Source organism: Dicentrarchus labrax, unplaced genomic scaffold, assembly GCF_905237075.1.
Source record: "Dicentrarchus labrax unplaced genomic scaffold, dlabrax2021, whole genome shotgun sequence".
Classification (NCBI taxonomy): Eukaryota; Metazoa; Chordata; class Actinopteri; family Moronidae; genus Dicentrarchus; species Dicentrarchus labrax.
Window position 1 is genome coordinate 14,294,240 of NW_026136714.1, and position 22,728 is coordinate 14,316,967.

The 22,728-nt window shown below is 40.8% G+C and overlaps 3 protein-coding genes across 4 annotated transcripts in view; 2 read left to right on the forward strand and 1 right to left on the reverse strand.

The window, feature by feature from the left end:
* Positions 1-696: 696 nt before the first annotated feature.
* Positions 697-22,728, reverse strand: part of LOC127376526 (myogenesis-regulating glycosidase) — a 110,955-nt gene continuing 88,923 nt past the window's right edge. The window contains exons 1-6 of one of the 2 annotated variants that reach the window (XM_051423504.1): positions 6,360-6,637; positions 5,079-5,610; positions 3,524-4,328; positions 3,286-3,395; positions 2,049-2,898; positions 697-1,943 (exon numbers count right to left, since the gene is read on the reverse strand). In XM_051423504.1, the coding sequence (XP_051279464.1) occupies positions 2,551-2,898; positions 3,286-3,395; positions 3,524-4,328; positions 5,079-5,610; positions 6,360-6,637 (2,073 nt within the window). In that variant the 3' untranslated portion in view covers positions 697-1,943; positions 2,049-2,550. Of the gene's footprint in view, positions 2,899-3,285; positions 3,396-3,523; positions 4,329-5,078; positions 5,611-6,359; positions 6,817-22,728 lie in introns of those variants that run through there. The other variant, XM_051423503.1, reaches the window with a different exon arrangement.
* On the forward strand, positions 8,961-18,056 carry LOC127376543 (izumo sperm-egg fusion protein 1). The gene is made up of 10 exons (XM_051423528.1): positions 8,961-9,291; positions 10,589-10,854; positions 11,096-11,170; positions 11,354-11,437; positions 11,550-11,570; positions 11,743-11,832; positions 12,082-12,209; positions 12,405-12,558; positions 14,016-14,184; positions 14,626-18,056. The coding sequence occupies exons 2-10, from the start codon at positions 10,653-10,655 to the stop codon at positions 14,702-14,704; spliced, it is 1,002 nt and encodes a 333-aa protein (XP_051279488.1). The 5' UTR covers positions 8,961-9,291; positions 10,589-10,652; the 3' UTR covers positions 14,705-18,056.
* dusp2 (dual specificity phosphatase 2) lies at positions 18,773-21,701 on the forward strand. Its single transcript, XM_051423537.1, has 4 exons — positions 18,773-19,294; positions 19,634-19,755; positions 19,902-20,121; positions 20,672-21,701. The coding sequence occupies exons 1-4, from the start codon at positions 18,907-18,909 to the stop codon at positions 20,887-20,889; spliced, it is 948 nt and encodes a 315-aa protein (XP_051279497.1). The 5' UTR covers positions 18,773-18,906; the 3' UTR covers positions 20,890-21,701.

Consider the following 22,728-nt stretch of genomic DNA (forward strand, 5'->3'; position numbering starts at 1 on the left):
GACAAACTTTCTCACGACTTCATACACAAATAAAATGTAGAAAAGATTTGATGGGGTCAGATGAAGCTGGATGAACCTGTCACAAAACGTATTTCTTTATGCACATGAAGCTACCTAATATTTTCTTTTATCTTTTGTAAAAGACAGTGTTAGGCTGCACTTTCTTTTTAGACGTGGAAAAAAGAAAAAATCAGACAAGGTGACGTATATAGTATACGGCACACTAAGAATAATGTCTTTATAGATGAATAAGATGAAGAAAATCTACAGCTAATGCAAAAGGCTAGCGGTTTCCAAGAGTAGTTAGTCAAATCTAATATTATCTAAAGTTAGTCTTGTTTGTTCATAGGAGCTTATATAAAGATGGTTCATTGAATAATTTGTGTAAAACGGAGCATATTGTTGTTGCCACTGAAAACTCCGATTACATAGCTATGTTTAGGGTAACAACAACCTTTGGGACCTCACTGAATGTAAAGCAGAAAAGGACATAAACAACCGTACTACTTGTTTGGAGTTTATCTCTTTTTTTGTGTCTACCTCATAATGTAGGAAGTTCTCATCCACAACAATAAAAAGACCGTTAACTTTACCAATCACCACTTAAGAAACACTTCCCTTCAGCATTTCAAATTCTCTTTTACGTCACCTTGGAAATGTCTGAATAGATTTCACTAAAAGCCTCCAACGGTAAAATATTGGCCAATTCATTTATTCAGTGCTTTGACAAAATCACTTAAACTGACAGTTTGCATTTTGAGATCTACGTACAAATTATAAAACATAATAATTATGGATATACTGTGGTATTTTCTCACAGTTGTTCATGTCTAAATACAAGTAACAAACTATGCATTTGTTTATTCAGAAATGTTGCTGTTTAATTCAAAGACACCTTGTGTAAGATTTCATCATTTCTAACTTTTGCACCTCCTGGTGGTAGTATCAAGACTGACAGTTTACAGCAAGATCATTTCATTCTTCAACAAACAAAAACCATCAGAATAATTCAAAATATGCTCTAATCCTATACAATATCTATATGTAGTAACTTAAACATTTCATAAACAGTGCTGACTCTATCTTATATAGTAGAATTATTTTCAAGCAAGGCTTTTAGATGAGTTAACCAGCGCTTTACTCTCATGCCAGCAATCACTGTGTAAGGACAGACAGACGTATATATTTAGATGGCAGATGTCTCATGTCAGAATAAAATGTACTTTGCAATGCCAGTGTTTCAAAATGTGAAGGTGCAAAGCATCAAGCATATCACTGTGTGGAGTGTTTTATCACTATTCTGGTTCTCTGTGCTAAAGTTGGCATAGCTTAGTTCAGCTGATAAGGCAATTAAAGTCACAAGGCAGACATGGACAGCACTTAAATATGGCATCTTTGAGAACTGTTTTACAAGGCAAACAAGTAGTATAATTGATCATAATAAATCTATTTCTTACTGTGGATCAACAAAATTAATTATCACAAAACAAATGTTTTCTTTTAAATCTACCCTGAGCTGTGAATTTAACTTGTGCAGATGACAAATAGCATAAAGCCACAGATAGATTTTGGCACTGAAATGACAGAATGGCACTACAGGTCGATGAACATTGACATAAAAATATTTGTCCGTTGATCACATCAAGTACTCAAGATTTAAACCCAGAGTGAATTCACTTGAATATGCTGTATATACAATCAAATACTATCTACAAATCTAAAGGAACTAGTTCATAAATATACAGAGCAAATGAAAAATGAATAATGAGTTACATGTTCAGTGCTATGCAAATGAATGCATGTTAGCTTAAACATAGGTAGTTGGGAACATTATGATTTTCCACAATACAGCAGTTATCATGTTGACATAAGGTGAGGCATGTCCACTGAGTAGGAGTGCATCTGTCCAACTCAAAGTGCTCATTTATTGCCAGCGCTGAACCCTGTCAAACCACGATAAAGACACATATCTGTTACTTTATCATGCAGTTATTCAGTTTATAACCTTGAATAAAATTCACACTGAAGGAAATAAGGATAATTCTCACCCAAAAACCGAAACCATTTGAGCTGTGGGACTAGAAATCTAGATGCCCATTAGGTGGAAGACCGCAGTGATGAGACAATCTGAGATCGGTTTTACTTATTGACTGTGGAAGGCACATGAGGATGAGGATCAGCTTAAGGATGGAACAATACAATCAGAAGTGAACATAAGTTTCATTCTCATTTTCTGGATGGACGGTTATAATCTGTAGGCAGATGTCCAGATAAAGAGCAGGTCAGAGGAAACACGAGGTTAATCATTAACACAATCACATTCTGCTGTGGCAGCAGTTCCCTAGTGGTCATTTCCCTTTAAAAAAAACAAACATCTGCTATTTCTTGGTGTGCTCACAAGAATGTGCGTGTGCAAATAGTATGTGTGTGTGTGTGTGTGTGTGTGTGTGTGTGTGTGTGTGTGTGTGTGTGTGTGTGTGTGTGTGTGTGTGTGTGTGTGTGTGTGTGTGTGTGTGAGAGAGAGTTTTTGTCTTTAATTCTTCAGTGTTTTCAATGAACCCATGTAAAGTAGGCTATCTCGTCCAGGTCCACAGGGTAGTCAGTGAGGTACATGGGGCCTTTATCAAAATGTTCCCCCTTGTAGCTTTTCCATCGTCCTGCAGGCAGGTAGATGTCCCTCTCCTGCTTTCCTGGCTGTAACACCGGAGCCACCATCAGGTCATCCCCTATCAGGAACTGAGAGTCAATCTTATAGGCTGCCTCGTCGTCATTGGCGATCCACCAGAGGGGCCTTATGATTGGGTCCCCTGTATCAAGAACCTCGCCTGCCAGTTCGAGAACCCTAGGGGCCACCAGATTCTCGTGGAGCTCTGTGAACTTCTGCGCTATCTGTACCACCTGCGGAGGAAAGCACAAAGATACAGTGGTAGCATCACACTGACAGTTTCTATTTTATTTCTGGCATCAACAAACATTAAAGGAAAGGACATACTGGAAGGTCTCGGAAGGTTGGCTTGGGTTTTCTCAACGTGATAAAATAAACACTTTTTAAAGAGAGTATTCCACAGCGAGTCTTTGAGTAGCAGAGCTCACTGTACAGTTTTTGGACTGGACAAGACAGATTTGCGTAGATTTTTTCAGACTTATAGAAGATACAATTATCCCATAAGAATTCAACTCATACTGGTTTTAATTTGTCCCCTGTAATCATTAAATTCAAGCACAGGAAATAACCTAAATTTCTTTCCAACTAATACAACACATCCACCGTTTCACTTTGCTCACCTCATTGTCATAGGCCCATGGGGGTATGGAGAACTGCATGGCAGGCATGAAAGCAGACAGCTCCAACCATCGGATGTACAGCTCTCTGTCCGGCAGACCGTTTTTGCCATCTAAACCACAACCAAAACACAATGTCAGACTGGAGACTAAAACCATATCAAATTTTAATGTGCGTCTTTAACAGAGCTCACTTTCAACTCTAAAACTCTCTGTAGCCATATGTCATGGAGTGCCATACCTGTGGTGCGGTTAGGGTATGCATTCCCTCCTATCATATCAGGTAAGACAAACTGGTATCCCAGAATGCTAATGGTCAGGACAGTCGGGATGATGGACTTTAGGCCGAGCTCATAACCCCACACAGAGTCTCTGTCTATGATCCTAAAGAAGCAGGAGATGTTCTGACTCTGGTAGCCCACCCTCAGCTCTGCACGCTCACTGAACGGTATGGCCATCTCTGTGTAGCGGCGGGTGAAGGTGGAGGGGTCGGACAATGGGACCAGGGTGCTAAACTGGCGTGGGAGGTAGCTTGTCTCTCCTGCATCAAACTTGAAGGACGTCACGTTATAGCGCTGTTTGAGCATATGCAAATGTGAAGAATACCACTCACGGGCTTCTGGGTTGGTAAAGTCTAAGATACCTCCAATGCCGTTCCACCAGCGAACGAGAGCAGGCAGCTCACCGCTCGGCTCCCGGACAAACAATCCTTTCTCCACAGCGACACCGAAATTAATGGAGTCATAGTTGATAAAAGGATGTGTCCAGAGTGAGACTTGAAAGCCCTCCTCTCTGAGTCTGTCAAACATACCGCTGGCATTGGGGAACTTCTGCGGGTCAAAGTCAAACTCTCCATAGTCTGCAGTGTAGCGGTCGTCCAGCTCCAGATGGGAGCATGTGAAGCCATGCTTGGTGATGTCAGAGGCGTAGCGCAGCAGCTTTTCCTGAGTTACAGCCGTCTTGTGGAGAGCCCATGTGGACCACAGTGGTTGTTTAAACACTTCAGGAGACGGGACCTTGACAGGCTTTGGGAAATACCGACGGACCTGACCAAAACACACGCATGCAGAGTAGAGTGTTACTACAGAGGTATTCATATCAACAGTTTTTGATTGTTCGACTTTTGTATTTTGTTCATTTAGGAAAATTTGCTTATTGGCTTTCTAGACAAGATTTGGATTAGAAGATTGAAACCACTCTCAGGCATGTGTCCATTAAATCTGAGGCTATAGTCAGTAGCCAGTTAGCTTAGCTTAGCTTAATGACTGGAAACAGGGAAGCTAGCCTGGCTCTGACGGAAGTCACTTTTCGTCAGATCAACAGTTCAAAACCCCACATAACACATAACACTGACATTATAGTAATATAAAGCAGAGAAAAGCAAATCCCTACAGTGGAGAAGCTAGAAGAGACAGTTTGATGGTTTTGATAGATAAATGATCCACTCCATCCAAAGCGGCAACTTGGCTCTGATATCTCCTGTCATCTTCACTCCAATTTGCTCTTTGTGAATTTTGTTATGATATATTACACGTTCCAAGCAGGAAAGCTGGTTCAGAATTTGGCCACACTCTGTAAGTAAGTGCATGGAAGAGAAGTGTTCCTGGTGCCATCATTGTGTGCGTATCCAAGTGCAAATGCAACAATTTCCAAATGCTGCCGACTTTGAATTTACTACTTTTAACATAGTCGTACATATACTAGCATGTTCTATAAAACTAGAAAGAAATCAACACTGCAATTGGGTGGTTGTGCTCTTACCATCAAAACAAAATACACAGTGTGTCTATACTCACCATGTATTTATGAATAGAGGTAACATCCGACCCCACGCACACTCTATAGCTGAGCTCAGGTAAAGCCGGCTGACCCTCTGGTGGTCTGAAAGGAGAGTCCTGGTATCGGGCCTGAAACCTAAGTGTCCTGTCCTTCTCTGACCAGCCCAAATGAAATGGTACTGAGTCATTAATCTTGATGGCAGTTGCATTCGAAGACAGCCAATAGCGTTCTAGGATTCCCCCAAAAGCATTCCGATTGGAGTAGATATCACTGGTGATGAAGGGCTGCGGCTCCTCCTCACCCTGGATCTTGACTGGCCAGTACTGTGTTGCTGTCTCCGCCCCTCCGTACCAATGAGAGTCATTATATGCCATGGCGTGCTCGACCAGATACTTGTTCTGCAGCTCCTCCCAACGAACTCTGTAACACATTACTGTGTCCTTGAGTCGAACCGTCTGGATAAAGAAGTTAAGCTTGCCAGAATCTGACCGAGAGCAGCTCAGAATATTTCCCTCCTTAGAGCAGGAGTCCAGATCCAGAGTGCCAGACCTGAGACAGCGCATTGACAGAGGGGAAGAAAATATAAGTGAATTTGTTAGGCACTAACTGAGCCAGTGTTATTAGCAGGAGGCTATATTTCTGCATTGCTGAAAAAATATCAAGCTCACCGAAATGACAGTGAATCATCATATTGCATGTTATTATATAGAATACAATATCTTATATTCTGTTATACCATTTTATATTATATTGCTCTAATTCTTTGCATGTGCAGGGATTGTATTATGGGTAGTTCTGTCGATGTGAGCTACAAGGTTACAAGGTTATTGTTAGCCAAGACTTACTGGCTGTTAGTTTCACAAGTAAAGTTTTATTACAGGAATGCACTGGATTGCATTACAGTGTACAAATGTACTATTTTTCTGGTCACTCTCTAAAGTGCATCACCAGGATCATCCTAATCACATACATATTACAATTTCCTTACTGAGAGACAGAAAATTAATCTGCAGCTATTTTGATAATATAAATTACTCATTTGAGTCACTTTCCAAACAGAAAATGCCAAAGATTCTCTGGTACAAGCCTTAAATCTGAGAATTTTCTATCTTACCATAAATACGTTCAGGTTTTGGACTGTTAGACAAGGAGCAATGTGAAGGTGTCGCCTCAGTCACTGGAAAACTGTGATGGGTATTTGTCTTTTTTTTTACATTTTATAGACGAAAGGATACACCAAGACTATAATGAGCAGCTTAATCAATAATATAAATAATCTCTATCTACACTAAACCCACCTGAAGGTCATACTGAAGATGACAGCTCCCGCCTGGTTATGAATGATAAAACCATCCTTGTTGAGGTCCAGCAGCTCAGCCTTCAGCAGCTGGGCTTTACGGAGGGACGCAGAGTAGTAGCACCAGGCAACCACAGAAGCCAGCACCAACACACAGCCCAACACGGCTGCCATCACCAGAGGCCGGCCTTCATGAGCCAGCTTCTTCTTTAGTGGAGAACCACCAGCTCCCCCAGCCGTCTGCTGCTCCCCAGGAGCCACCGGGACGATCTGATACATGCTGAAGACTTTGGCAGTGAAGTGTGTAGGGAAGCAGGTTTGGAGGAGTGGCAGGAGTAGACAGCTGTGGTGAATTTGCTGTCCAGTGCTGATGAAAATGTCTGGAATGTATCTTGGATGTCTACCTGCCGATCTTCAGTAATGTCTTCATTTCTGAACGAGGGCTGATTTGTACAAACCTGCAGACAGACACAGATCAACAGTCAGGTATGGCACAGCTCGTAAAACCAAAAGAAATTAGCCCACACAGATATCTTCATATCACACACTGATCAACTTAAATTCCCTAAATGGGAGAATAAATAAACTGTGTATATCCAAGCAACAAAGTGATATATTGAGATACGTTCTAGTTCAATTCCACATCATCAGAGGGGGGAGGCATACAAATCCAGTGTTGGTCTATTGTAAGCGCTATCACACAGGGCATTTGCTTGACAATCCAGTTTATTTTGGAACCAATTATCAAGACTGACGGTCTCCAGGAACTATAGTTATAAATAGCTTTGGAGCTATTCACACTGCATGTGATTAAAGACATATATCACTCTCCCTCTGTGTCCTAATATTCTCATAAAAACATGTATTGCACAATGACTGTGACCAAATGGGTCTGTAGGAATGCTATGTGTGTACCAGCACTACACCACACTAGTGCACTCTCTGTGTAAGTCTCTCCAGTAAAGCTTCATGTTACTGTACTGCTTGCACTTGCGGCCATGTGCAGCATAGTTCAGCAGCAGCAGCAGCAGCAGCAGCAGAAGTTTCCAGCAGAGAGAAAGAGAGAGAGTGCACAGAAGCAGTACTCCGGTAAATGGTAGGAAGCCATGCTCTGTAGCTGCGTAGAGACTGGTGGCAACAAAACCAATGACACCATAAAAACAGGCTGTGATCAGAGAAAGTACAGACACCTTGTCAGCATGGTTGAATTACATTTATCTCTCAGTAAGAGCACCTTGGACGTGAGTAAATAATATTTAAGAGTAGCAGCCCTCAAATAACTGTGCTGCAGCACACCTACAGTTTTCAGATGGAGCCTAGAACCATATTTAACCCCCCATAGGTATCATTATGTTCGAGCGCAACACAGTTATTTTATTCTGGTGAAGGTTAGTGGCAGTGCAGCAGGGAGGGAAGTAAACCTCCAAATACATACCCTGCAAAAACTGGGTCCCTGCACAGACAGACTATTGTGTGACATGTCTTCCTCTATTTAGCCAGTTTACACAAGCCAAGCAAGTCTGTATGTACAGTTACAGACAAAACTGCGCCATCCGTTAACAGGATCAATCATAATTTTGATTATTTCTGTACTTCATACCAAATGCTATAACTTAACTCTGCTTTACTTCTGCTAGCTTCAGAGTTCCCACCCTGCCATGGCATGATTGGATCAATTCTAACTTGGTTTGTTGTGTTAATAAATCAATTGTTTTTGCAGCAGAAGCATTTCAATACCACACTGTGTTGTTAGAGTCTCTGCTGCTTTTAAAGGGAACTCTCTTCTATCATACATAAACTATAAACTAAGATTTTATGAATTCATGGCTCAAAATGGGAGCTAATGTGGCATTCTTCAGATCATTTAAAGTCCATGTAAATTAGCCTCCAAACTTAGACCAGACGTGTCATTTTGCTGGTTTTGTTAATCAAATGCATGCAATGCAAAGTAAACCCACTAACCCCAGTTGGCATAAAAACAGAAACACACTTACTCCATAGTGATTGTTAATTGTTTTGTGTTCACATTAACCTCAGACCATTCACTGAAATGACCACAGTGAACACGAACAGCGCCTCGACATTATGTTTATGTCATTTTCTAACAAGAGTGTCAAGGTGACACATATGGTTAACTAACCGAACAAACGATTCCGATGTGCCAGTGACTGATCGATAACCCAGAGGCACCCGTCGACACGACTGTTGACGCTGTATGGGGTCATTACAGCGACACGGTGACCGGCTGGACCAGTTGTCACGAACCGGGTTTCAAAACGGTGGTGTTCACGGTTCACACGGGCTTTGTTGGCTATGTCAACAGCACACGAATAAGTTTCAGAAAACACATTCAAAGTGTCATTCATGGCGTTGTGGTGTTTAAAAAAGAGAGAGAGAGAGAGCTTACCTCTGCATTGTGTACAGCTGTGAGCGCAGTAGCTCACTGCGCAGCTGCAGAGCGGTCTGAAGTTCGATGGCCCCGCCCACCAACGAACGAGAGAGAAGCGGATTCGTTCAGGGTTCTGTCACTCATTCGCTAAAACCTTCCAGTGGGCTTCTGGGAAATGTAGTGCGAGAATAACAGAGTTTGTTCCAAAAAAACACTAACATAAATCTACAAGAGCTTTTAAGACTGTTTCTTCGAAGCAACGGAGATATGAAATGGACATCCTAATGTTAACTATTATTACTTTATTTTGAAATTATCGCCTCTGTTGCGTGCAGCCGTTGCCCATGGAAACAGTTCAAATATAAATTACAATTCGTGGAATTTATTCTTTTTTAGGTTTTTATTTCCTGCAACAAAAAAAAGAAATGCGGATATAGCGTTGTGTTATTTAACATTAGTTGCCCCTTTTTCATGATTAACCTGCTTGTCTTTGACGTCGTTGAAGGAGCAGGGTTGCACAACAGTCCTGAACAAACAACAAGAGGTGAGATCATCCAGAGCAAATAGTTAATAACTGTTGTTGTGATTGGGACATGCTTTCGACAGCAGGTGGCAGCAACGAGCTATATACAGAAATGTAAATGACAGGATTGTAGAGCAAGCAGTCGGCTTATATAATTATTATATTATTATTTGGCAATGCAGATATTGTTGTTGTTCTTGTTCCAGTTGGTTAGTAGTGCCAACAATACAGTACTGTGGGTTTGTTAGTAGTTCCCCTTATTACTGTTTGTTGTTGTTTTTCATTCATCAATGGTGGTGGCCCCATTGGTGGCTGAATTTAATATCTAACTGAAGCAATAGTAGTAACGTTAGTACAGTTATCTATAACAAGTGACTGAATGCTGGTAGCACCCATATGGTAGCATTTGTAGTAGTATTAGCAGAAGTAGCAACTGAGGTTAAATCATGTAGGTACTGTAAACAAAAGAATGTGTGTAGAAGAAGCAGAATATGGGGAATTTGCAGTGGCAGCCAAAGCAGGGTTTCCAGTTGTGTAAAGTGGGCCATTGCCGCCAGGCCACACAGCATCAGGGGGCCCAAAAGTCCCAGGTTGGTTTCCTGACAGTTGGTAATTTAATAACGGCAATTATGTTGGGGAATTTGCAACTCCACCGAACATTAAATAATGATTTATTCTTGTTTATATTGGGCTAACATGGTCAGAATTTAAACAGTTATCTGGTTTATTGATCAACAGAATAATCAGCAAGTATTCTGAATTAATCAGTTAAAAAAAAAAAAAAATTGAAATTGAAATGCCAAACATTTATTATTTTCAGTATCTCAGTTGTCATATGTGATAGAAAACTGAATAGTTTTGGACCATTAATCAGACAGAACAAGCGATCTGAAGATGTCTCGTTGGGCATGAGCACCTTTTCTTTAGCAATTAATCAAATAATCACAAGATTAAAAAAGCAGATCAATCAATATTATTATTAATAACAATTGTTTGTTTCAGGCCTAAACATGGAGCACATTTCTTAATAAATTGGTGTTAAATGAAATAACCACAACTAAATTGACAGAAAACACTATACTATATATTCTATCTTGCCCCAGAACATAGACCCAACAATAGGTTATCAAACAATGCAAATTATAGCCTGATGACAAAAGGAGAAATGGGAGTGATGGGAGTAACACTAGAACTTGTGGTTCCAGTACTAACAGTAACAGTACCGGTTGCTGTAAGACTGTACGAGTGGTGATAATGTTTGCAGTAATTGTAATAGTGTTGTTTGTAGCAGCAATAATATTTAGCAACTCTCTTTCAGACCCTGCACTGACTGAAAACTCCCAGCATTCAAAGTGACTCATCCTGATGTGCAGGAGGTTGAAATGCTGCTGGTGTTGGTGTCCCTGCTCGGCTGCGTCCCTGCAGCCAAGGCCTGTCTGCAGTGTGACCGCAAGATCAGGCTCCTATTCGAGGACTTAATCCTGTCTGCTCCCACTATGGTCGACCAGATTGAAATCAAAAAGATTCGTGACCATGCCTATGTGACCTACAGGGAGACCAGCCGGGAACGAAAGGGAGTCGTTGGTGAGACACAAGACCTGGTTTAGGATGTTGTGACACGACATTAGTGTGGAATATACTGATAATTCATGTAAAGCCACTTATATCTCATATGTTTTCTCTTATTTTCATTTAATTTTACTAAAATAATGTCAGGCTGTTTTTTTGGGTCTGGTGATTGAAGCATTTACTAATAAGGGCTTCATTTTGTTCTGGATAAGGGAGATGCCTAAACTAAATATACTTTCTGTTTCACATTGCTCAGATCCCACCACTCTGTACAGAGCCAGAACTGAGTACCAGAGTGAATTTGATCGCTTCTTGAAAACCCAGCATACTGGTGAGAAACAACAAAAATAATTTATCCTGACTATTTATTCCAAATGAAGACACAGTAGCTGGTTGCTGTAGAAAAACACTCATTACAATTACTCCCTTGTAGCGTCACTAAATGTATTTACAGTTATCATAACAAACTCAATGTCCACCAGATTGTGAGACAAAGTCTGCTCTTTTTTTTAAGGATCTGCAACATTTGAAGCCATTCAGATCATGGAGAAGGGCAGGAAGATCTTAGAGAAACACTTGGACACATTCATCCATGACGGTAATTGGCATAAATAACATGTTCTGCACAGTATGAGGCAGGGCACTTAGTGCAAGTCATTGTTGTGTAGGAGATGCATTAGTTTCAGATCATTTGTTTGTCTCTCCCTCAGGATTGTGCCCTAACAAGTGTGGTAAGTTTGTCTGATCCCTCCCTCTGTATCTATGTAAAACCTTGTAGAAGCACAATGTGTACATATTATATATTCAGTACATTTACACGTGTTTGTGTGTGTGTGTGTGTGTGTGTGTGTGTGTGTGTGTGTGTGTGTGTGTGTGTGTGTGTGTGTGTGGTATGGTTTTCAGGGCTTTTGAAACGAAGAGTAATGGATTGCTTCTCTTGCCGCTATAAGATATACATCTGTCCCTCTCCCTCTGGTCAGCAGGATTGTGGTGGTATATTTTCATTCGTTCCTTTGCGTGTATGTGTATGCATGTTGTTTGTGAGTGGATGAGAGCTGGTCATACCTATATAATGGGAGTACATGCTGTCACGAGTGTGTAAATGTGTTCCTAAGCGAGGCACTGCTGCTGCCTGTCCATGTGCAGAGCTAATGAAAAAGATTATTCAAGTAATCCTGATGTAAATGAATGAAGCATCTCTCTTTTTCTCTCCTCTCCTCTCCTCTCCTCTCTTTTGTCTAGAGCACCCAGTGCCGGTTGAGGAGGGAGGCCAGGCAGTGTTGAACTGTTTCCTCCCATGGCATCCCCTTCTGATGGAAAGACCAGAATACCACTACTCATGGGCCCCTGGTGTGCCAGGAACTAAAAAGGTCTCTCTGACATCAGACACATAAGTAGTAGCTTAGCACTTCCCACTTTTGAACCTCTTTTGCCTGCTTCCTGATTTCCACGTATTACGCTGAGTCCCTTATTTAGCCATACAGTATCATCATGAATGTGTATATTTACCACCAGCTATTACACCCACTGAACTATCACTATCACTTCCTAATTTGTATGTGCAGATGAATGAGAGTGACTTCAAAGTCTTGGTAGTGACAGACGATTCATCTGTGGTCTTAAATCAGCTGCATGTGGATGAACAGGGAACGTATCGCTGCTCTCTGCAGGGCCGAAACGGAGGAACCGTTTTCTACCGAGTCACTTTCCTACTCACTGGTAGAGTACAGCTCTTAAATACGTCACCACAGACATTTTGTCAGATAGTATCCACGTCTGAAAGGGCAAAAGGCGACATCACATCTGAGTTAACGACTTTTGAACTGTAAGTTTCCACTTAAGAGAAGAAACACCAACATTTGTCACTTCTAAAGATATGGAACTGAATAAAATGAAATAAATAAATACAATTTAAAATCTGTAAAATGTTTCTGCTGTAAAACTGTATAATGTGACAAATGTCTCCGTTTTAGGTATTTTTTCGGTATAAATCTTAGTTTTCAGGTCCAGGGGTATATTAAAGGATATCCAAGAGGCCTCAAGCCAAATTAGAAATACAGCACTTAATTTTAAAAGAAATCAATTCACTACTACAACTCATGTACTTTGAAACCATTTCAGTTTTGTAAGGCTTATAATTTGTTACCCAGTGTGTTTGTGTCTGTGGGGTGGATTCAGGGTGTGTCAATTTCTTTAAGAGGGCGGGTGGTTTTTCTCTCATCTTATGTTGCTGTGTGGGCTTTCTTGTACTTTATTTAGTGTATTCTTCCATACATGTTCCATACATGTAATGTGTCCCCCACTGTCCCACACAAACATAGTCTTTGTCCCCCATTTGGTTTGTTGGGATCTGGTCACCCTGGCTATACTGTAAATATATACTGTAAACAAAATTGCCTTATAAAATAAGAAAACTACTTCTAAAAAAAGTGGTTTCATTCTCCCTACTAGTCCCTAATGCCTACAGTTCCAACAGTAACCTGCTACATTATTAAAATAAATCTTAAATATGAGGATCCCTTCACTTCTTCCCCGGAGTTCTTGTGCTTTCTCGTCTCGCAGGTTCTTATCGATCCTGGTGGAGCCTCCTGCCATGGTCCTGCTAGATTGCCATTACCAATACTGTTGTTGCTGTGCACCTGTCTGTCTCTCTCTCTCTCTCTCTCTCTCTCTCTCTCTCTCTCTCTCTCTGTCTCTGTCTGTCTGTCTGTCTCTCTCTCTCTCTCTCTCTCTCTCTCTCTCTCTCTCTCTCTCTCTCTCTCTCTCTCTCTCTCACCCCGACTGGTCGAGGCAGACAACCACCCACCTAGAGCCGAAGGATCTGTCCTAGGTTTCTGCCTTTTAACAGGCAGTTTTTCCTTGCCCTTGTCGCCAAGTGCTTGCTCATGGTGGTACTGTTGGGTCTCTGTAAATAATGTTTTAAAGAGTTCGGTCTAGACCTGCTCTATTTGAAAAGTGTCCTGAGATAACTTCTGTTATGAATTGGCTCTATACAAATAAAATTGAATTGAACTGAATTGAATCCCTAAGAGAAAACCTTTTGTAAAGGGAGTCTACAGCCTACTGTGTGTTTGTTTGGAGGTTGGTTTTGGTGCAAAATCATGTGAAAACCCCTGCTCATAGTTAGATTACTGTACAACTCTATTAATGCACCTGTGTGTCGTCCTCCCTCACAGTTGCCCCTTTCCCTGACCAAACTCACCGACCCATCATCACTCTGCCGCCCCTGCCTGATGGAGACAACTACTCACCTTTTCAACCCACCGAGGGCCTGCTGGTGCCAGTGATCGCCATGGTTACTGCTTTGAGTCTGGCAGCGAGCGTAGGCCTCACAGTTGTCCTGGGGTGAGAGACAGTAAGTGGGTGGAGGGCATGAAAAGAGAGAGCACGAGAGGTTCAGCAGGAAGGGTGGAGGTGAAAGAGGTGACACGGAACAGTCAGAGCAAGTGACTAACTAAATGATACAATGATACCAGACGGTGTAGTCACATAGTTCGAGGATTTAATCATGTTTTACTAGACTTAGGTTTATGTCATATAAAGATACAATAGATTTATAAATAGGTTCATTATTTACAATTGAAACAATGATGCCATTAAGTTGTTTTTCTCTGAAAGTATCATCAGTTCTTCCAGGAAGTCATGTTAGTTACCGAAGAGCAAAAATCAAGAAGTGTTGACTTAGATTTTAACACACATAAAGGTCACACAATAGGCAGGTTTTTCTGTTATTTATAGCTCAATGTTTGTGTTCATTAGGGATTACTGTGTTTGTGATCTTTATAGACTGATGATAATACAGAGGAGAGCCACGAAGAAGCCAAGAAAAAGGAAAGAGGAAAAAACCACACAAAGCATGGTGTAATGAAGATACTGTGTACAGTAAATAGACACAGGGAAGTTTTACATTGCTCTCAGTAATGTAATAAATTTTCCTAGCACAAAGTGCCAAGTCATGTCTAGGAATAACATGGAGGTGAGAAAATGTATGATTAACACGCAAATAGGGTGTGTTGATATTTTTGCTTATTTTTTGAACATTGAAAAAAAAATTGTCGATGTGAATCTTGGTGAATCAAATACTGAGCTCTCCCTCATAAAACAGAAAGTTTGTGGTGTAATAAAACCAGAGCGTACAACACACACACACACAAACACCCACTTAAACACATGCACAAAAAAATCCCCCAGAAACCACTCAACTTTCCGTAACATTAAGCAGCGGCGAGCCAGAACACATCAATGATCTGACCCCAGCAGGGACACGTTTCCCCTGAATGGAGTGATGGCGTTGTCACGTGGGCGTTTATGAGAGGAATCAGGGATGAGGTAAATCTCCCGGATTACAGTGTTTTTCAGAGATTAATAGCCCCAGCTATCCAATTAATCCTGGATAATCCCCTGTGGCAGGAGGGGGAGAGACGTAGAGGGGTACAAGCTAGCAGCAGATGTTTTCATCAGGGTTTCTTTTAGGGTTTATTTACTCATTTATTCATTCAGAGCGTCTGAGTAAGGGCAAACTTTTGCATTACTAATAATGTTCTTATAATTTTGAAGTCATTGTTTTCTTACAACACAATCACCAGACATTGTAATTCTCTGTTCGTCTTGTCTGCCTACAGTCTGGGCATTTTGATGACAAGCTGCTTCTGTTCACATAAGTTCTATCACAATCTCCACCACCTCCTCACCTTCAGGTGGTATGTCATATTTCCGATCACTGCTTCCTTAGAACTACAACAAATTCGCACCAACCTCTCAGCAATGTGTCACCCAAGATGTTTTCTTGGCTAATTATTTGACAGTCTCATTTGCTAACACAGGAAAGATAATGAAACATTTGAACCAAATGAAAATGAAAGTAAGCGATTGATTATGTATGAGTCAACGCGTCCAGGAGTTAGGTAACAAAGTTATCTCTGAAATCATTAATCACTGCTCAGGTTTTTTAGGGATTTTTCAGACTCAACTTCCTGAATCATGCATCAGTTTAGGCTATGAGCTATGACATAGGTTGTAATGATGCAATATGAGGGTGTGTGTGTTTGGATGCTGAGGCCTGCATGGATGGTGACAGGATGTGTTTGTGCGGGGCTGTTTCCGGTCGGACCGCTAAGATGGGGGCGAATGTTGAAAAAAGAAAACCCTCTTTTAAGACACCCACCATACAGAGACACACACGTCACAGTCATCCACCTCAACAGACTCACTTCACTGTGGGTTTATATGTGTGTGTTCAAGCCTAAAGTGCATGTTGAGGCTACAGTAAATGCATGCTCAGCGGCTCTACTGACAGCCATGATGAACTGTGTACCAAAGTGTGTGAGTGTGTGTGTTTGGACTGCTGTGGATTGAAATTGCAGCCTCAGCAGGGAGAGAGCATGACAGAGTGGGAGTGCTGCTGAGGGACCAGCAGGCATGTGTGAGGGAGGGGGAGAAGGGAAGTGGGAACATGAAGAAAGTGGAGTTAGAGGTTTGTGTGGGAGATGTGTGTGGGAAGGTGATTTAAATGTGGGTTATGAGGAAATGAAGACAAAGACGTCAGATTACATCTTATAGTATAAATAAATACCACACTGCACATAAAGTATACTTTTCTGTGTTTAACAATGCATTGGCTGTGCTCTATCCAGGGGCGGAAAAGATATCAACAATATCCTAGTGAGTTAGAATTACTGGTGTTTGACTTTAATTAGAATTGAGAGGACTTGTATTGAAAACTTCTCACATAAAAAACAAAAAAAGACTACTCTTGTGATGTACTTAAAGCCCCTTAAACCAGGTATTTCTCTACAATTAAATATTTACAACTCAATAAGCAGCAACAAAGTTCAACACTCAAAAATGAATCTGCCTTATAAAGAATGTGTGGGTATGGTTGGATCACACTGACTGACTCACTGTCATCAACTCATTTTGATTTAAATATTACTAAATCCTGACTGGAACACAGAAATATGTAACATCCCAACTGAGTCCCGTCTGTAGAACCAGTAAGAAGATGACAGACAAATACACAAATACATAAATTACTCATGTAAAATAACATAAACTGTAGTCACATAGTTTGAGGATTCAAGGATGTTTTATGAGGCTTAGGTTTATTAATTTATAAATGGGTTCATTATTTACAATCGAAACAATGACGCCATTAAGTTGTTTTTCTCTGAAAGTATCATCAGTTCTTCCAGGAAGTCATGTTAGTTACTAAAGAGCAAAAATCAAGAAGTGTTGACTTAGATTTTAACACACATAAAGGTCACACAATATTTCTGTTATTTATAGCTCAATGTTTATGTTCATTAGGGATTACTGTGTTTGTGATCTTCATAGACTGATGATAATTCAGAGGAGAGCCACGACGACGCCGAGAAGAAGTAGGGAGGAAAAAAACCACACAAAACTATGGTGTGATGAAGATACTGTGTACAGTAAATAGACACAGGGAGGTTTTACATTTCTCTCAGTAACTGAATACATTTTCCCAGCACAAAGTGCAAAGACATCACGTTTTCCCAACTGAGTGCCGCCTGTAGAACTAGTAAGAAGATGACACAAACACAGAAATTACTCATGTAAAATAACGTAAACTGTTCTAACTTACTGTACCCCGATACTCAGAGCAAGAAACTGAGAAAATATGTTTTCAGGGACTTTAAGGTCACCAAGAAAGAGCCAACACATCCTGTCTGTAACCTCAACATCAACATCCACTCACCCTCCCATCTGATTCATTACTGCCTTACAAATGCCTTTGTAGTGCGTAGGATTAAATATTTAACATTATTAATGTGAAAATAAATTGTCTTTTGGGTTTAATAGTGAGCTGTGACCATTTTTCTTTATTATAAAGGTTTCTAACAAATTGCCTTAAACTTAAATGGAATATTTTTCTTATTTTTGACAGCACAAAAAACAAAACTAATAATAAATCCATCCCACTAACAAGTATTGTCTATATAGCTCTTATCTCTTATCTGTGCCAAAGACCTCTATTGTGGTCTATGAACTATTAAAAATACATCGATGAGCCACGTTGTGATGAACAAAGGCACTGTAGTTTATTTTGAGTCAATCCCACAATGGAAATTACTGAGCCTTTTTTTAAAAAAATTGAAGTATTCATTAGTGTCTTGTTTTTAAAGACTACAATAACACTGTGGTGGTTTTGGTCTGTTCAGGGGATTTCTTTGAGAATTGCATAAAATATAAAATATCACCAGCCTGATCCTTTGAGTTGAATTAAAATGTACTCAAAGTGTATGAAAATAAAATTCAGCTACAGTTATGGGACTATTTTTAGTAAGCCCAAAATAAAATGATTGGTGAATTAAAACCATGTAATCAATAACTGGGACAGGCCTGAATCTTCATAAACTGAGAAGTAAGAACCACTAGATGCATCTGTGATAGATGTTTGGGGGGGGGTTACAGTGTAATAGACTACAATGTAATAGAGAAGAAAGATACAGATGCTCTAGGTTTCCCAGCAGAGCAGAAATAAGAAATAAAATAATTTTATCAGTGCAACAATTTATAAAGTACAAAAAAAAAATAGCAACATGCAGAACACAGAAATTAAAGCCTTGAGGGAAAGTGTGTGGCTCTGGTCTGCAGTGGTGCAGTGGACTAGAGAAGCACCAACATCTCACCCAAATAACAAAACGTCACACTCTTTCCCCTGAGCGAGGACCGCGCGGCCAGGGTTGGGTTGTAGCTCTCGACATTACGTCATTCAGCACAAAAACACGGGATAACCCCAAACGACCACGTGCGCGGTAGGAAAATCGGGTTTGACGTCATTCATATGAAGAGCGCCGGGCAGGCCATATATGGTCGTCTCGCCTCTGACGTTGTTCCTTCTGTGGAAAAAAAAAAGGGCGGGTCCGCGGTGGCCGCGCCCCTCTCCCAGCTGTTATCAATGAACAAGTGAAACTCTCAATCTAAAGCTGATTTTAACTGACACGGCGAGCAGTTCCGCTCTCCAGATACACTTAAAGTAGATTTTAAAACCATCTCCAAAAGTACTTTAAAAACTTTTTTTTTTATAAATAACACTTTGCAGCCATGACGTCTAGCAGTGAGCCTTTAGAGATAACTGGCAATGAGCTGGTTCACATATTGAGGACCCCCCGGGACCAGTACACCTCTGCTGGGTGTGTGGTGCTGGACTGCAGGCCTTTCCTCGATTTTTCTTTCGCGCATCTTTTCGAGTCCCGAAACGTCAACTGGAACTCAATGCTGCGCCGCAGGTCCAAGAGCTCAGCGGTGGCTCTGGAGTGGCTCATCGGGGACAAGGCGCTCCTGGGCCGGCTGCGACGCGGGGAGTTCTCCCCGGTGGTGGTGGTGGATGAGAGCAGCCGCTCCGTGGCCGAGCTGAAGGCGGAGAGCGTGGCCCAGATGCTGCTCACCGCCCTGCACAACGAAGTTCAGACGCAGATCTGCTTTCTACAAGGTAATAAAAGTGAACACGTTTAGTATTTTAGGCTGAAATTGAGTTTTTGACTTTGCAAGAACAAAAACAAAAATGTGCTACTAATTTGTACTAGAAATAGCCTAACAAATATATTATTAACTAAAATATGTTTAGGTATAAGAGTGTAACTTGTTTCTAAATGTAAAAATCTCCATAATCAACCCTAAAGGATAAACAAACTTATTTAAAAAAAGAAGTGTATAGACAGGTTGACTTTTTTAATGTTTACCACATCATTATTATTGTTCCACACAACACATTTTAAGGAGGACTTCAGTGAAAGCTTGCGGCTTAACTAATACTGTGACCTCCTTTTAGGTGGATTTGAGGGATTTTCAGAGGCCTATCCAGAGCTCTGTTTCAGCTCTGCCAGCAGTCACCTCTCTACAGTGGAACCAGAGCCAATAGTGACAGGTCGTAGGACACCAGCATATGATCAGGTAAGATCAAATTCACTTGTATAAGAGCTAATAGATCATATACAATGTAATATGACTTAAATGGAAGAGTTTGTATCCAACCTCTCCCTAAGCAATGGAAACATATATGACTCCATAGTGATTATTGTTGGTTTTGTTAATTGCAGGATGGTCCAGTGGAGCTGCTCCCCTTCCTGTTTCTGGGCAGTGCCATCCACTCCTCCCGCAGAGAGACCCTCACAGCAGCGGGCATTACAGCTGTGCTCAACGTTTCCTCTACGTGCCCCAACTTCTATGAGGGGGAGTTTCAGTACCTGCGCCTCACTGTGGAGGACAGCCTAGCTGCTGACATCAGAGCCTGCTTCTCCACCGCCATTGCCTTCATCGGTGAGTCTCTCATCCAAACATCCATAGCTCCCAACCTGTGTACAGTGGCAGCCTGAGAGCAAAGTTCATTGTGCTCACTGTAAGTTAGTAAACACACAGTGAATTAGTCTCGTCTTGGTTAAGTAAGCCAATGTTTTACACTCTTGAAGAAGTAGAAAGTATCCAAAAAATGTCTTTAAGCAGCTTGTACGCGATAATCCATCTTGTGTTGTAGACTTATGAACCAACGGAGTAATCGTCTCATTGCAAAACAGCTGCATTATGCTGCACTAGCTGCAGAACAGAACATTTAAATTAGTTATTTTGCTGGTTTTGACCCCTTTTTTTTTTTTTTTTTACATCAAAGTTCAGCACTTATAGGAACTAACTGTGATTGAATTTGCATTAGCATGGTGAATAGATTGTTCCTCCAGTCAAACAGTTTAAAGCTTCCTTTGTATTGCTGCTTGTAAAACGCTCTCAGTGATGTCAAAGAAACTCATGTGCAATGGAGCGCAATATGCTGATCTCTCTTCCTCTTTCCGTCTTGTCTTTTCCGTTCCGCCTACAGACTCGGTGAAGCAGGGTGGTGGTCGGGTGCTGGTGCATTGCCAGGCAGGTATCTCTCGCTCTGCCACCATCTGTCTGGCCTACCTGATGCACACGCAGCGCGTCAAGCTGGATGAGGCCTTTGACTTTGTGAAGCAGCGGCGTCAGGTCATCTCCCCCAACCTGGCCTTCATGGGACAGCTTCTGCAGTTTGAGACCGACGTTCTCTGTCAGGGTTGAAGGTGCAGACACATTAAGAGGAAGGAAACTGACACGACTGTACTAAATGTATTAATTCCCTTGCTTCTTGGCACTAAGCTGGACATTATCAGGACTTTATCAGTGTTTGTACAAATATACTGTTTGTGCTATTGAAACTAGTACATTTCAGAGTATACTTTGTACGTTCAGGGAAAAGCTACTTGTGCTGCTGGCATCACATAGCTGGGGATCTCCTATTTTCAGGAGAAACTGACACCAAACTGCCGTTGGCATTATATAACTCCACTGTTATAACTACATTATGAACAATTGTGATTCTGAGCCAGCACGTTGGAGCAGCTATGAGGTCATTTCCCTGGCATTTCATGCTTAAGGGGAATCATGCCTGCTCATCTGTTTTTGTGTGTGTCTGTGTTATTTCGTTTGACTTATGTGCCTGATCTTTTGCAAGGGCTGTCTTATTTTCATACTGAAAGTCATTCCTGCGCAGTTACGACCACTGTGATCCGACACATCTTTTTATGAGACAACACTGTGTAAACTATTTAAGGCAATACTGGATGAATCTCACATTTCAGTGTCGTCTAATTTATAAAACTACAGTTGGTGTCTAATCATAAGTCTAATCATTCTGTATCGTCAGACATATTACATGTTGTACACTCACACTGGAAGTTGTTTTTATGATGTAAATAGAGTTTTATTTTTTATTTATTTGAACATTTGTTAAGACAGTGTTTGCATTATTACTGTCTGTTACTGCACTTTATACTTACAAGGTTTGGCCTGCTGTTTTTCCCACTAAAATAAAAACATGCTGGAGAGAACAATGAGTCTGTTTACTCTGTATAATGTCCTTTTTTCATTCATACTGTGGCTCACATTTCAAGGCTTATATCCAGAAAGATATAGTTAATACATAATTTTTATTTATATAGCATCTTTAAAAAACAAAACAAAGTTATAAAGTGCTTTATAATAAAAGCAATGAGCTCCAGAATTTACAATACAAACAAGATTAAATACGTTACGGTAAATACCATCAGTTAAGAAAAAGCCAAACAATAAAATGGAGTCTTTAGAAGAGATTTAAAAGAGGATGCAGAGTTTGCCTCCCTAAGATCACCAGGCAGGGAGTTCCACAGCTGAGAGGACAGCAAAAGTCAGGTCACCTTTGGTCCCTGCTAGAGGATTTTGAGCAGCGATCAAGCTTGTTGGAGTTTAGTGAATCATCTATATAGTCCGGCTCCAGCTCTCCAGACAGGCGCAGTAATCTCAGACCAGTCAGCCCTGAGTGTGTTGCAGTCTCTTCACAGAACACATTACAAATGCATTTTCACACACTGACCTTGCTGCACTCCATTCGCTCTCACTAAACCAGATGGTATTAAACCCATGTTCTGCTGAGTATTTTGGAGGATTATCCACAGAGAATGGGTTTTACAGTATGAAGTCCCTCTGACCTCATCAACCACTGACATAAATTTCACATCCACTTCTTCAAGTTGTGAGAAAAACCTTGGACATTTGTTACAAGGACTTTTTTTTTAAAACAATGAAAGTATATTTGCAAGAAAGCCATAAAAGGCATTTTTAATGAGGAAGTGAGGAAAGTCCATATCACTAATTGTGTTATATTTGTGAAACTTTGATCCAATGACAACTGAAAAACTATTTTTTATTATTATCATTTAACTCCATAAACACAAATTATACATTAACGTTACATACTGCATATTTCTTTACTGATCTACTGTTTTTTACACTGACCGTTGTGATCAACTGTTTGTCTTTGTTGGTCACAAAAATATTAGACACAGTTCATGTACCTCGTTTTGTCTTGGATAAAGGTCTCCT

Excerpts from the sequence above, each read along its gene's own strand:
- dusp2 (XM_051423537.1), top strand. The coding sequence starts at position 18,907 with ATGACGTCTAGCAGTGAGCCTTTAGAGATAACTGGCAATGAGCTGGTT. Across the intron at positions 19,295-19,633 it reads GCAGATCTGCTTTCTACAAG|GTGGATTTGAGGGATTTTCA; the intron begins GTAATAAAAGTG and ends ACCTCCTTTTAG. Across the intron at positions 20,122-20,671 it reads CACCGCCATTGCCTTCATCG|ACTCGGTGAAGCAGGGTGGT; the intron begins GTGAGTCTCTCA and ends TTCCGCCTACAG.
- LOC127376543 (XM_051423528.1), top strand. The coding sequence starts at position 10,653 with ATGCTGCTGGTGTTGGTGTCCCTGCTCGGCTGCGTCCCTGCAGCCAAG. Across the intron at positions 11,171-11,353 it reads CTTGAAAACCCAGCATACTG|GATCTGCAACATTTGAAGCC; the intron begins GTGAGAAACAAC and ends CTTTTTTTTAAG. Across the intron at positions 11,438-11,549 it reads GGACACATTCATCCATGACG|GATTGTGCCCTAACAAGTGT; the intron begins GTAATTGGCATA and ends TCTCTCCCTCAG.